The sequence below is a fragment of the Podarcis muralis genome, chromosome 8 (genome assembly GCF_964188315.1).
Source record: "Podarcis muralis chromosome 8, rPodMur119.hap1.1, whole genome shotgun sequence".
NCBI lineage: Eukaryota > Metazoa > Chordata > Lepidosauria > Squamata > Lacertidae > Podarcis > Podarcis muralis.
In genome coordinates this window covers 32,700,823-32,716,038 of record NC_135662.1, presented here as the reverse complement: position 1 = coordinate 32,716,038, position 15,216 = coordinate 32,700,823, and the positions used below count along the sequence as shown (strand labels likewise).

At 40.9% G+C, this 15,216-nt stretch overlaps 1 protein-coding gene across 2 annotated transcripts in view; it reads left to right on the top strand.

Moving 5' to 3' along the window:
- The window catches only part of KCNB2 (potassium voltage-gated channel subfamily B member 2), a 233,625-nt gene that overhangs the window by 82,193 nt on the left and 136,216 nt on the right, over nucleotides 1–15,216 (top strand). For both annotated transcript variants that reach the window (XM_028736710.2, XM_028736709.2), the window contains one exon: nucleotides 5,278–5,959. In XM_028736710.2, the coding sequence (XP_028592543.2) occupies nucleotides 5,381–5,959 (579 nt within the window). In that variant the 5' untranslated portion in view covers nucleotides 5,278–5,380. The remainder of the gene's footprint in view (nucleotides 1–5,277; nucleotides 5,960–15,216) is intronic.

The window sequence follows — 15,216 nt, the reverse complement described above, 5'->3', positions numbered from 1 at the left end:
ATATATAAGAAAAGCGAATTTATTTAGCCACATGAATCCTTTTGTAGTCGTAACAAAGAGGGCATAAGCATGCTTGCTGGAATCCCAAGATTTTCAGAAGTGTAAACATCTTTGGAAGTAGACACCTAAGAAAGGGACTGAAAATAGTCCACTGAGGGTTAAGCATGCTCCCTGGGTATTAAATGCTGACTAACTATAGGGGGAAAATAGATAACTAGGCTGTGTGTGTAATGGTGTATCCTGGAAAAAGACATAGATGGTTGGCCAGAAACGTGAATCCAAGCATTCCGCACATTATTTTGCAGATTCCACTTATAGATACTCATAATAAACAAATCAGCTCATCTGCCCTTAATATATATTGGGCCAATTTAACATTGATTTACTATTACTAAAAATAATGATTGCACAATAATATTTTTTTCTGATATTTGGAAGACTGCAGTTGAAATGAAAAGTCCCTTGTGGGTATAGATATGATATAGTTTGCTGATGATAACTGGGCCGTTTTAAGCTTCTGGAACTTAATCACATTCCACATTTAAGAGCCAAGGGACTTAAAGGTCACTCTTAGACTAAACCTTCTTTCTCTGCTCTTGCTATTAAACCTGACAGGTACTTTCAAACTGCTGTAGCTGTGCTTGCCCATACACAGTTATGGAACTGAGTAGTTAACTGGATGGCTGCAGAAAAGACAATGGATTCTGTGGGGTTCACAGTCTTCTAAACTGATGAGAAATGGTACAACGGGACAGTCCGCTTACACAGAGACCCCTCCTTTTTTTTAGCACACATACTTTTTGTCAGGCTTGCTCAGGCCCCATATGCCAAATCACTTCAAGCTTCCATTGGAAGAAAATAACATGTTTTATCACTTGTACACTTGCATTTGTGTAGTGGGTTCAGGAAAATGTGCTCTGCTGCATCATGAAGAGTGAAGCTTAGAGCAGGGATGGAGAACCTATGGCTGTCCTAGGTGTTCTTGGACTACAACTTTGCTAGCTAGGGCTGATAGGATTGGGGTCCAACAGCATCTAGGGGCCAAGTCCCCCAGCCTTGTCCTTGGGTCTTTATAATAACTTTATTGGAAAAGGATTTGAAGTGCAGCTGGTGTAAGTACAAAGTGAAGCAACACTTTTCAGTGCAAAGAAGAAAATGCATAAATAGTGGAATTGCAACTGGGAAAATAGTCATGAGGAAGAGGAAAATGACCCAGGCAATAGCTTCAATGTGATGTATCCATTGTGGACCACACACCTTCTGACTGTGCTGGTAGACTGACAAGCCAACCCTGTGTATACTTATTTAGAAGTAAGTGCCAGTATGTTTAGTGGAGATTAGTTATAAGTAAGAGTGCAAAGATTCTTTGCATATAGAATATTAATACTCTGAGGAGAAAGCTTGCACAGAAGACTTGTCACTGATGTATTGGTTTTGAATGAGCAGGTTGCTTTAAAAACTACGGAACATTTAATTTTACCCCCTACTCCATTCCTTGCAGTCTGTTCATCAATTGTGGCTGTGCTCTGTCTCTAAAGTTTTGACATAAATTATATACATTTTTGACAAAGCAATTTTTAAATGCCATATTGGCCATATACAAGGGGCTCCTGCTCCGGCTAGCTCCACTCACCAACCAGCACAAAGTAATTGGGGAACTCCTTTCCTCTGATTAGCACCAATACCAGTCAGTCACCAAAGAGTTTTCCCTACCCTTCCCTTCACTCTGCCATTTTCCTTATAGGGGAAGCTTGGAGGGAAATGTTTCAGTTTTTGTAACATTATCACCAGTGTTGTTTTTTTGAATTTCCAACTCCCCAAGGTACTTCAGAGGTCGCTGCTTTGGTTCAAGGTATTTCAGAAAGATCCTGATTCATTTTGGACAAGCCCAAAATCTGTTCAAAGTTGGCTGCTTCAGTTCTGGATTTATCCAAAGTCAGTGCACACCCCTAATATATAACATAAGGCACCATCTACAGTATGTACATGGTGCTGTTAGAATGAGCCGGAATGAGAGGCCTGTGCCCCAAGGAGCTTACAATACAGTAACTTTGCCCTTAGTAATATTTAACACATTTGGCTCCAAAAAGTCATATCTTCTATAATGTGTTATGTCAGCTGAGGGAGAATTAAGTAATGCTGAAGAGGGGTGTACTAGAAGCGATTTTTGGGAAGGTAGCCCACAGTTGTCAGATGAAAAGGCAAGTATTAGTAATGAGCTGTGACAAGGAACCAGTTAGCCAAGCAGCAAAAGATCATTCTACAGCTTTACAAAGCATGACTCATTGTTATGACAGCATCTGAAACTAGATTACAGTACATCAAATAAACTAAAAGTAGAAAGATGCCATAGGAGCCTTTACCGACAGAATGAGAAAATAATTTGAAATCTATAAACTCAAGGAAATGTATTTTCAAATTACACACAAGGGCAATCATAAATGAGAGAGTGATTGGAGCAAGGGTGAACATTCTTGCTGTTTTTGAGTCCTGTGACATTTATTTTCTCAAGTGATGTTGTCAAGGGTCAGGAATGAATGAGTGAAGATCAATATTATAGAATTATGTTCTCTGTATACTTAGGTGCTTTGGTTTGACAGATTTTCTGTTTGCCATAAAAGGTTGTCACAAATGAGTTTCATAGTGTAATGCAGAATACTAAAGGTGTGTACTGGCCTCAAGATTCAACTTGTATCTTTAATTTTGGAAAACAGGCTGATCAGAGGTGCTCTGTGTCTTACTAATTTGACCCAATACTGGGGGCTCAATTATATCTGTTAAAAACCAAGTCCCCTCTCCTGTTCACTATAAACACACACACGCACACACACACACATGTGTGTGCTTTTCACACAAGTAGTTAAAATTTGCAGGGAGAGCAAATCTCTAGAATCTCTATAACCCCTGCCAAATTGTGGGCAAATACATTCATTGACTTTGATGTGGGACAACACATTTTCTCCCAGAATTGGATGCAATTAGGAGGCTTGGTCACCTTTTCTTGGGGGATGAAAGCTACAAAATTTCAGAATGATAAATGAATTGATCTCCTACAAGGGCAGACTTTACTGCTTTGGGTGGGTGCAATAGGGATCATGGAGGTGGGAGTGCCAAAAAGAGCGTGGGTCCATGGTTCTCCAGGAAATATTGGGGTAATAATAATAATAATAATAATAATAATAATAATAATAATAATAATTTTTTATTTATACCCCACCCTCCCCAGCCAAGGCCGGGCTCAGAGCGGTATAGGAACTATCACCAGCACCAGAGGTCTTGGAAACAGTCTCTTCTTCTGGGGACATACAATGGCTTGCATTGGGGCTGAGGAGGTGGGCTGAAACCACAATAGATCCCAAAGAAAGACTGCTGTCAAAAAATGGCACCATCTCCCCATAAGCACCCTGTTACCCCAAGGCTTGTTCATGGGAGGTGGACTTCTGCCAGCCAACATGGAATTTTGGAGATATAGATTCTCCCTAGAAGGAAACCTCTCAATTTACTGGCCCAGGGGAAGGCATAGACCCGCATAAAAAACAAACTCAATTTTAATCCCAAACTCAAATTCCACACCCAAATCACTGTGACAGGAGTGCCCTGGGGAAATAATTCAATGTGATTAAAACTAGACCTATCCATCAAAATAGTACACACGCACCTCTCTCCAACATTCTCTTGAGTGCTATCCAGTACAGTTTCATTTCTGTGTAGTAGAGTGGGGTGGGTGGGTTGGGAAGAGTCATCTGGTTTTTTGGACAGCTGAGGCCACAGAGTAACTCATGTTCTGACTCAATATGTCCTATTAATGGCACGGTCCAACATGGGAACCTTCCCTGAATCATCCTGTTTTACCTTGCAATTCAGGGTAGATGCAGAGCTGATGGATAAATTCTTTTAAAAATGAAAAGCCAGAATCTTTGTGACTTATGACTTTGCAATTATTGCAGGTGATGATAAAGCTGCTAATGATATTTGTATTTGATGGCTCACTGCAAAGAAGATAAGTGAGTTTTGCAATATCGCTTTTTCCATCTGTTCTCACAAGTGCAAATAAATTATCTATTCTACTGAAAAGAAATATAAGATAAATGTGATTTAAAGCAATTTCCTTGTCATTATTGATTAAGGGCAATCCGTGCTAGCCTTCAGAGGAATGGAATTTATTTCTTCACATAATGAAACAGAAAAGGCTTGTCATAGTAAAAGAAACATAATTATTACCTAATTTGTGTGTTTCAAAACAACTTGGCACTCTTTTGTGTGGACAAGTAAAATAATTTTGCCCAATGTTCTTTCAATTAACTGATATTAGCCAAACATTTGTAATAGGTGTGTATTTCAAAGACAAAAAACAAGGAATATCTGTGAGTTTATTCCTCAAATTTTATGCCTTCTGAAAAAGAAGAACTCCCAAATTAGCCATTTATACCACAAGAAGTTCACATTTTATGGGGACACGTGTGTGAGAGTGCATGCACGCAACACAAGAATGGGTCTTTTTTGCCTGGTGCCATCACTAAATATCTTTAGATCCCGGGCAAAAACAGTGCAAGGGGCTTTGTCAGTGCTATGCTCAGCAAAGCACCAAGCATAGAGTTTGCAGAGATGTTTTCTGCAGGGATTGACTGTATGATCAGGTTCCCTGTGGGGACCTTTGTGCAGCCAGTCCAGCAGGATTGAATTTGCTGCCCCCATCTGACGGTGGTGAGTTCAGCCCTGCTTTCTGCAGGGAATGGTAGTGCTATCAAGTTCCCCATGGGGAACTCAGTTGTGCAGCCAATGCATGCGCATGCGTGCGCGCGCACACACACAAACCCCCAGAAGTTCCACAGTTGCAAACAAACAATTCACCAAAGGACTGTGTGGGAAGCTTTTGACTTTAGAAATACTGGTTGCAGTGGGTAGGGGAAAGTTGCAGAATTTTACCAGTGCTGCTGATTATTTCCCCAACAAAATATGGTACAGTAGAGCTTAAATATCAATCCAGTAATGCAAACCTTGTAGTGGAAGGAACACACCCACAGAACCTCATTCCTCATTAGTATTGGATTAATGAACCATGAAATTGAGAACTTCCAACTTGCCATTCATGATGTGTTCTCAGCTGGGGCTACTATAACATTCTACAGCAACCGTAAAATTTATGTAGCATCCATAAGCACAGAAGCATGCTACCAAAGGTGGAACCTCCTGTGAAACCTTCTGCCTTCATTGCAGCATTGTAAATTGCTACAATGTTTTACAGTATCCTAAGCCATGGCTTTATTTTTCTTTCAGCTTCAGAAATGGAGGACCCTATTTGAAGAGGACCCTACCTGACCCAACCTTACTTGTGCTTCTCCCCTAAAGACTCTGGCGTTGCTGCTGCTTCCTTGTCAGGATGGCCGAAAGGGCTCCTCCAGGGATAAACAAAAAATCTTCAAGGTCTACCCAGTCCCTTCCACCAGAACCAGTGGAAATAATCCGGAGCAAAGCATGTTCAAGGAGAGTCAAAATCAATGTAGGGGGGCTCAACCATGAAGTTCTATGGAGGACTTTAGATAGACTTCCACGAACACGCTTAGGGAAGCTTAGAGACTGCAATACAAACGAATGCTTACTAGAAGTATGTGATGACTATAATCTCAGTGAGAATGAATATTTCTTTGATAGACACCCGGGTGCTTTCACCTCCATTTTGAATTTCTACAGGACAGGGAAGCTACACATGATGGAGGAAATGTGTGCCCTCTCTTTTGGCCAAGAGCTAGACTACTGGGGGATTGATGAGATATACTTAGAATCTTGTTGCCAGGCAAGATACCATCAGAAGAAAGAGCAAATGAATGAAGAGCTAAGGAGAGAGGCAGAGACACTGAGAGAAAGAGAAGGGGAAGAGTTTGACAATGCCTGCTGCCCAGAGAAAAGGAAAAAACTATGGGACTTGCTAGAGAAACCCAACTCATCAGTTGCTGCAAAGGTAAGATAATGGATGGTGGTTAAAGAGTCACCAAAAATGTTTAGAATATTTGCTTATGTTACATGTCTTGATAACATTCACAGAAAAATTTATGGTAACAATTTTAGGTGGTTTTTTTTTTTTTTTTAAGTAACAACCCTACAACCTAATATAGGCTTAGCTTGTGAGTTTTCCTGTTTTTTCATCTGTGGGAAAAATCCAAAGGACTGTGTGGTGAGTCCCATGTGCTCTGGTGTACTTTTGAGACTCTCTGTTCCAACTGATTTTCTCCATAATTTATGCCATGCTACCTCCTAAAGTTGGAGAACCTCAGGAAGTTTCCTTCCATGCAGTATAAGCAATTGTGATCTATTAAAGAAAAATAGGGGGATCTTGCCTTGTATGGGTCTATGGGGAACTGGATCCTGGTAGTATTCATTGGTCAAACTAATGCTCAGTGCTTGTGTATGTGTGTGTGTTTTAGAAATACTGCAATCTTATGCACACTCACCTGCGAGTAAATCCCACTTAACATAGTAGGGCTTACTTCCACATAAATGTACATAACTTTGCTTTGTTCTTTCTCATTTTTTTCATTGGGTGCTGGGTGGAATGTAGGGTGCAGTTTATATAATTATGCACCAGCAAGCTATTTCTGAGATATTAACAAAACAATCCTATGCAGAAGTAAGTTCTACTGATGTCTGTGGGGCTTACTCCCGAATAAGTAGGTATAGGATTGCAGACTAATTGGCAAAGTGCCTTTGAAGAAATGGCAATTTTTGAAAATTAAGACTAACTATTTATTGTCAGAATGTAACTTTTGATTCCCACTACTCTTGACTACACATTCCATAGAAGAATTGGGAATTTCTTTCTTTTCTTTTTTTCGTATTTGTCTCTCAGCTGCTAAGTTTGTCTCAGCTGCTAATTTTAAATTTCATACGCCTACGCATGAACTAGCACCTATTTCCACCTAGGCTGGTTTTTGGAATGTCTTCTGGCTTTAGTTAGTGGGTGCACTGCTTATATAATCTATGTGTGAAAGACATAAATAAATATATAATCTATGTGTGAAAGACATAAATAAATATATAATCTATGTGTGAAAGACATAAATATATTATGGTTGATTTGTGTGTAGAAATAAAGAAAAACTGGATATTTTCATTATATGGGGAAGGTTTGAACATTAAATCTGAGTGTTAGGATGGGGTACAATTTTTATCACTGTCTCCCATGGCTGCCAAAAATCCCAGGAGAGCAAGCGAGGGAGTGGAGTGGCAATGGTGAAATGAGCAAGAACTGCCTGTCCCACCTCACTCCTCCCAGCAGGAGCTTCCACTGGATCAAATGCCCTTTGATGAACAGAAGGGTAACTCAGGATCCAAGCCAATTCCTGAATCCACTCAAAGATTATTCATGTATTTGATGAAATTTTACTACAAAAAATGTTAGGGAATATGCCTAACAAAAGCTGCACAGTGCTGAAATTGCCATACATTCTGATAGCAGTTCAAAATATTAAAGTAGACCTACAGGCTTTAATGGAGTTGCCCTGCACTATATGAGTTCAGGCTTTTGTGTTTCTCTCAAATGGATTAGCTGCCATTCTGGCCCAAAAGTATTTCCAAATCCTATTTCATGACTTAATTTAATTTATACATACGTAAGAAAGCACTCCTCACATTAGAATATATTATGGCTCTTCTTTAAAGCTCTTATGAATTGGACCCTCTAGCTCACATTCTGCCCCTCTGGTCCAGTAGTACAGTATCTGCATGCATCTGATTCCTAGTCTATTATCTGGAAGCAACAGGTGCCCGAGTTGTTTTTGTAGTGCGTGATCTGCCTGTGTTTGCTCTGTCTGTTCAAACAGAATTGCAACTGCCGCCTGCGCTGAGGCAGAATCCCAGCAGCAGTGTGTCACTAACTAGCTGTGTGTTCAAGATCCCAGAGACCCGTCTGGAGGAGATGGGGCATGTCATTGAGCTGCCACATTGCATCCTTAGAGAGCATGGGACAGATCAGAAGCTTTCTGTGGCTCACTGATCCTCAACCTACTGGTGTCAGGTTTGCAGAATACAGCTGGCCTGCCTTCTGTCTCGGGAATTACTTTGGATTAAATAATCATTGTACGGAAAAGTACATGCTTTTATTTTTATACAACTTCATTGATGAAATCCAGTAGTGTCCATCTGCCAGTGGAATGGACCCTGTTGGTGGAATAGATTGTCTCTTCCCTTGGAGGACCTTATGGAGCAAATTTGCTGGATTCAGGGAGATGGAAGGGGGAGAGAAGGAGAAGTCCCATTCTGCTCATGTGTCATTGGACGTCACCCAGTATCACCATTCTTACTCTCATTTTGGGAAATTGTATGCAACAGAATTTTACTCAGAGTAAACGCGGGTGGCGCTGTGGGTAAAACCTCAGTGCCTAGGACTTGCCGATCGCATGGTCGGCGGTTCGAATCCCTGCGGCGGGGTGAGCTCCCGTCGTTCGGTCCCAGCTCCTGCCCACCTAGCAGTTCAAAAGCACCCTTAAGTGCAAGTAGATAAATAGGGACCGCTTTATAGCAGGAAGGTAAACGGCGTTCCATGTGCTGCTCTGGTGCCGGTTCGCCAGAGCAGCTTCGTCATGCTGGCCACGTGACCCGGAAGTGTCTGCGGACAGCGCAGGCTCCCGGCCTCTGAGTCTAGAGTGAGATGAGCGCACAACCCTAGAGTCTGTCAAGACTGGCCCGTACGGGCAGGGGTACCTTTACCTTTACGTTTAAACCCACTGGAATTAATTGACCTGGGTTAGTTCATTAACTTCAATAGGTCTCCTCTGAGTAGGACTAGCGTTGGGTTCAATCCATGAACTGCAATCTACAGAGCATTTTGACATTTGCAATATGTCTGCACCACAAATCACACAATTGTAGAATTGACAGGGGCCCCATGCTCATGTAGTGTAGCCCCCTGCTATGTACAAATCACAGCTAAAGAATTCCTGACAGATGACCATCCAACCTCTGTTTACAAACCTTTGATGGAGAGTCCACCACCTTCTGAGGGAGTCCGTTCCATTGTCATAACAGCTCTTAAAGTAAAGAACCCTGGGAATTGTAGTGAAGGATGCTAAGAGTATGCTGTTGAAATTTGATCCATCCACACAGAACCACCGTTCTCAGGATTCCCTGTGAAGATGGAATGACACTGAAACCTGTTTAAGTCTAGAATGTAAACACACTCTTACAACTGTTTGAAAAAGTAGAAAGATGTTGGCTGGGAAGGTGTATTGGACTCCTCCTTACTGTCTAACTGGCTTATAGTAAAGGAAAACTGCACTGTGTTGTGCATACAATTTATGAGAGCTTGCACATATTCCCACATGTGCTGCTCAGTGTACTCTGAAAAGTGATATTAGGACTGATCTCTGGGACATCACCAAAAATTTTGATCTGCTTCAATAATTCACCACTCAAAAAGATGGAGAAGTGGTGTGGTGGCTTGCAGATCTAAAACAAACCTTTGCTACTGGAATGTTTATTTGATATTTATACACAAATTTATAAATCCCCCACTTCAAGCAGCTTACAAAATAAAAATGAATCATAAACATAACAGTAATCCATCGTTAAAACACAGCTACCAGGCTAAAAGCAGCAAAAAAGAGCAAGATCACAAATAACCAAATTGAACGCTCAATAAACTAAATGAAACAACAAAAAATGGAAGCATGTTAAAAGAGAAATATACTTCAGTAGCAGAGTATTGCCTTTGCTTGCAGAAGGTCTCAGGTTCAGCCTCTGGCATCTCCAGGTAGGGTTTTGAGAGAGTTCTGGAAAACTGCTGTCAGACGGTGTACACAATACTAAGTAAGATGGACCAATAGTTTGATGCGATATAAAACAGTTTCCCCTACTACTCAATAAAATATAACATCCTCATTGGGTGAAGAGTTCCACATAGGGGTTTGGCACCTGCACAGAGAAGGTCCTCTTGTATGTTGCCACCACCTCAGAAGGCACATGCAAGAGAGATAATTCTGAAACATTATCTTCTAAAGCACCATTAGGTTAGTCACATAGCTTTTCTAAAGCTCTTAATATATTCAAGAATCACGCCTCCCCCCCCCCATTTGGGCTTTGGCTGTGGTGAGGAGTAGAAGGAGCTGCCAATTTCGATTATCTCAGTTTCTCACTTACCCACTCTTATATCCGGTTGATCACATTTTACAGCAATTTGTGATTTAAAAAAAAATCTTGAAAATTCATCACTGCAATTCTGCAGTAGAATAAGAGAGCAAGAAGAACAGGTATTTAAAGAGGGGTGGAAATTTTTTGTCGAGTATATTAAAAATAATTGTGTACAGTTTAAAATGCTAGCAGTATTAAAGTACAGTAATTCAACAGTATAACATATTTTGAAGTGATGTAAGATAGGAAAATGAAATTAGATGGATATATTAAAATATGCAGAAAAGGTGGAAAGGTTAAATGAACCTTGGGAAAGGGAGGGAGGGAAGTCAATGAATGCATGGTATAATAAAATATGTTTAATTTAAAATGTAATATTTGAAAATTTAATAAATTTAATAAAATTATTATTATTAAAAAAGAAAATGAACTAAAACAAAAAGAAAATTCATCAGTGCAAATTCATTCTAGTGCAAATATCTCCTAATAAACACATTTTTCTATGCAGCTTTGACCATTTTTGCCAGCACTTTCCCCCAATATAATGCATTTTGTATGTTCACTAATATCTTTGCTTTTATGCAAACTTTCTTTTATTATAATTGTTTGTGTAAACATTGTTTGGCTGGAGAACTGAATTACAAAATTCAGATAAAGGCAGCTTTTGAAAGGCCCTGAGATTAAGAGTCCTATGCTCTACAAATTGAGCTATCCCAGTCATCTACAAAGGGTGTTCATCTGCCCTCTTTTACAGAGGGCAGTCGTAGAATTGTAGAATTGTAGAGTTGGAAGGGACCACAAAGGTCATTGAGTCCAACCCCCAGCAATGCAGGAATATTTTGTCCAGCATGGGGCTTGAATCCAGAACGCTGAGATTAAGGGTCTAAGACAGCTGTGTTTCAGTTCACATATTGTTTCAGACAGTGTGAATTACCGGTAAATAAACTTGGCTTTAAATGCATACTGAATTGAATTTCCCCATCCCTATTTATCGTAGGCATATAGAAACCTGCACCACATTCATTAAAATAGGATCATCTGCCTGGCAATATATGGTTGTCATACAGTGGTGTGTGATGCTCTCTGTCTGCTATGGGCCAAAAGGGCAGAAGTGGGGATGCACTGGAGCAAAGCTGCACTCATAATTGAGGTTTTAGGATTGAGTTGTCATTTCACCATGATGGAATGTGATGCCTCTCAGCATAGGCATGGGAGTCCTTAACACCAGATTCTATAAACTCCTTTTAAAAAAAAATGCATTTACAGGATGATTTAGAGATCTGCACATCATAGTACAAATGGCAGCATTTGACTGAATTGAAAATTATTGACAGTTAGATCGCTTGCAGAATATTTCCCCACAAATAACTCAGTTGCAAATCTCCACCCCCACCCCATTGGCCCAGTTAAGTGCATGTATTGTGCTTAAATCGGAGTGGAAAATGGTGTACAACTTTTGGACCTGCATATTTTGAAATTGCTGTTAAGTTTCCACCCCTTGATTACAATGCATATATGTGGATCAATGGGAGTAGCTGTTGATGAGAGATTAAAGTATATACTTCTTCCTTTAAAGTACTTTTAAACTGGAAGAGTTTGAAGGTATTGCTTCAATATGTCCTTCTCATTTGGAACATCTGTTTTATAAAACTCCACTTACTGGCTGCAAATTAAGGATTTCTCCCCTGGGAATAGCATCCTAATTTATTAGCTGCTAATCAATTAAAGAAAGTGTAATTACCCTTCACCCTTATTAAGATGCAGAAAGACTTCATGGTGTGTGTTGTTCATTTGCATAACCTGGTATTCACTGTATTTTTATAGACATTGGTATGTGTAAAGGTTAAGGCCTCCAAAAGATTTGATTCAAGTCAACAACAAAGCAGTCGGGGCAGATTTAGGGCTGTGGGAGCAGTGTGCACACAATGGGCACTGAGCCAAGGGGCACCATCTCAGAGCCCTGTAGATTAGGTGCTGGGCTTTGGGAAGAAGGCATGATGCTTAGGCAGGGTCCTAAAGTCCTCCCTTCTCCTTCCCAAAGCCTAGTTAGTGCTTTCCCAGCTTTGGGAAGGAGATGCGAGGGCTCTAAGACCCTGCCTAGGCAGCTCCTTACCTTTGAGAAGGCAGTGTGAGGGCTGGAGCTGGGATGTGTGTGCCAAATTTTGGCATCACACAGGGTGCCATAGGCCCCAAGTCCCCAACTGATGCAGTACACGAGACAGCAGAGGGCCCATAGATCTAAGAATGGAATCATTGCCACTTGGGTGTGCAATATGCAGAGTATGCAAGGAAAGCAGACGCAGCTTATAAGGATTCTCTGTGTGCATGTTCTGCTTCTTCCAGGTCAGGGTAGCATTGAATGGTGCCATGCCCAAGGGCCTTCAAAATCCTGGTGCCAGCACAGTAGCATACAGGGCTACCTTGGCAGCTCCCTTGAATTTAAAACCAACTGCTAAATTTATCCTCGGTCATTAAAATGTAATAATAAAAGTATCCTTTACTATCAGAAAGCAAAAATTTATGTGAGTTCACTGCTTTGCTCCACCGAAAGTATATTAAGAAATGCAATAGAATGTCAGTTCCTAATTGATTTTGTTTTTAAAAGCTTGTGTATGTGGACGAGTGAGTCAATTATTAAAATATTATTTACCTTCAGTGCTTTCTGAGGAAGGTATCGAGTAGCTAATGATTCAGCATTATATTTAGCTGGCACAATTATAGCTACAAAGAAGAAGAAGAGAGAAACCCAGTATTTGGACTATCCTACCTCAGTGGCATTTCAGTGCCTTGGTGAATTATACATAAGGCTTCTTTCTGGCTCACATCTAGAATGATAGGCTACCTCCTTTACAATGGTATTGCTGGATATTCTGGAGACTGAATAAATCAAGGAAAGGACCCACTGAAAGGAACCTGTTAGTTGTTGACAGTTTTTCATAACTCAGATACTTTGTGAAGGTAACACCAGGGACAGGGAGCCAAACTCAGACAATCTATCAATGGTTTCTAACAGCTGTAGAAGTGAGGATCGCCAGTCATCAAAAGCACAAAGGAAAGGGATATTTCCTGTCATGCACTAGGAAGAGAAGACTGTTGGTTTGATCATGTTTTATGAATAGAGCTACAGGGAAGCTGTATTTTTGCTGTACTGGAAAATATGGGCATGATTGTACATACTCCTAGGACAGGCCTGAACAGCCTGGATTGCTGTCTAAAGCACAGCTGACCAGCCATGTCTTCTGTGGTCTGCCAAGTGCTTGTCAGTCCAGCTCTTTCCCCTGTTTTTGCTAACCCAGCCTGCAGTGGAAACTCAATGTCTATTAAGCTCCTGAATAATATTATATGTGGCTACTGCAACAAGATGCTGCCACAATCTATTATCTTAAAAGGAGAATAGACTGGTTCATGGGGGATAAGTCTGTCGATGCCAGTTGGTCATGATGGCTCTGTAGAACCTCCATGTTCAGAAACAGTATGCTCTTGAATACCAGCTGCTGGGGCAACAGAAGGCTATTGCCCTCATATGTTCCCTGGGGGTTTTCCAGAGGCTGAGCATTGTGAGGAAATGGTATGCTAGACTAGACAGGCCATTGGTTTGATGCAACAGGGCTCTTCATCCTGACTTCTGTTATCCTTTGGTGGCTTTGGTTACACGGGTCTCTCATCTTTACAACCAGTTCTTTTCCATCATAAGCCAGGATGGGATCCCAAATTGTGCTTGCTGAAGGCTGGCTGATATGGAGTGTCCTCAAAAGAACTTCCTGGACTGCGGCAATTCTTTTTTATATTCAAGCGTTCTGGAAAATAGTGTGGACATAATTTGTACAGTGGTACCTTGGGTTAAAAACTTAATTCGTTCAGGAGGTAAGTTCTTAACCTGAAACTGTTCTTAACCTGAGCTACCACTGTATTTTCAAACTGTTAGTTAACTAAACTACCTACGCTTTTCTGGGCATTGCTGCAATTACCGGTAGATTATTTTAGCCTCTTAACTCAATGATCTAACCAGGAAGACCTTATTGAGATAGTAATGTGTATGACTCCACTTACTTCCAAATGAGGGAAGCACTGTTTGGGGGTCCTTCTACAGTGGTACCTCGGGTTACATACGCTTCAGGTTACAGACACTTCAGGTTACAGACTCCTTTAACCCAGAAATAGTACCTCAGGTTAAGAACTTTGCTTCAGGATGAGAACAGAAATCGCACGGCAGCGCAGCGGCATTAGCTAAAGTGGTACCTCAGGTTAAGAACAGTTTCAGGTTAAGAACAGACCTCCAGAACGAATTAAGTTCTTAACCCGAGGTACCACTGTACTCATTTTACTGACTGGGATCACTACTTTCCTGCCCTGATAGCACTACTTTTGCCAGAGTGTAAGAGACTGAAATGGGAGGTGACCTAGGAAGATCACTGTGTACACCATGAATGGGCTTTTCATTTCCAATATGTTGCCTAAATAAACAAGCATGCCTTTTTCTTCTGCCTTTTATGGGGCAAGCTGTAATATGTTGTTGCACATCATTCCAAGCAACTAGTTATTCTCATGAGATTATTGTGAAACAGCTAAGAAATAAGATGCTCAAGGTGCTGAATAAAAATGAAGGTGGCATGTATATTGACCATGCTGCACTTGTCACAAACATAGATCTAGACATTGTCCCTATGATTGTAATCTACTTCCTAGGAACATAGTAAATCCATATGATGTCCCTGTGTGCTGGGTTTGGCATGCTGATCTCTGGCTTATCTGCATGATGATGTAATAGCACACTTAGGCAGACAAATCCCTAAAGGCTATGTGGCTGGATAGGTTTCTGTCTCTCTCTCCGTGTGTTGTTTATACCAGCTAGTGCATGACATTTATGAAATGAAGCTCCTATTCCATATGAGTATTTTGATAGGCAAACCATACTATTCCACATACCTCACCACTGTGGCATATTAAAGCCTGGGCATGTGAGACTTGCACAGCTGTGGGAGAAAACAGCATCTTATCGGAAAGATCTGTTTGATTGGATAATGCCATCTGTTCCTTAGGCAGAGTGCGGCTCTCACGCAAGCCCAATTGAAGTGAATGGAGGTTGTGCAGGGC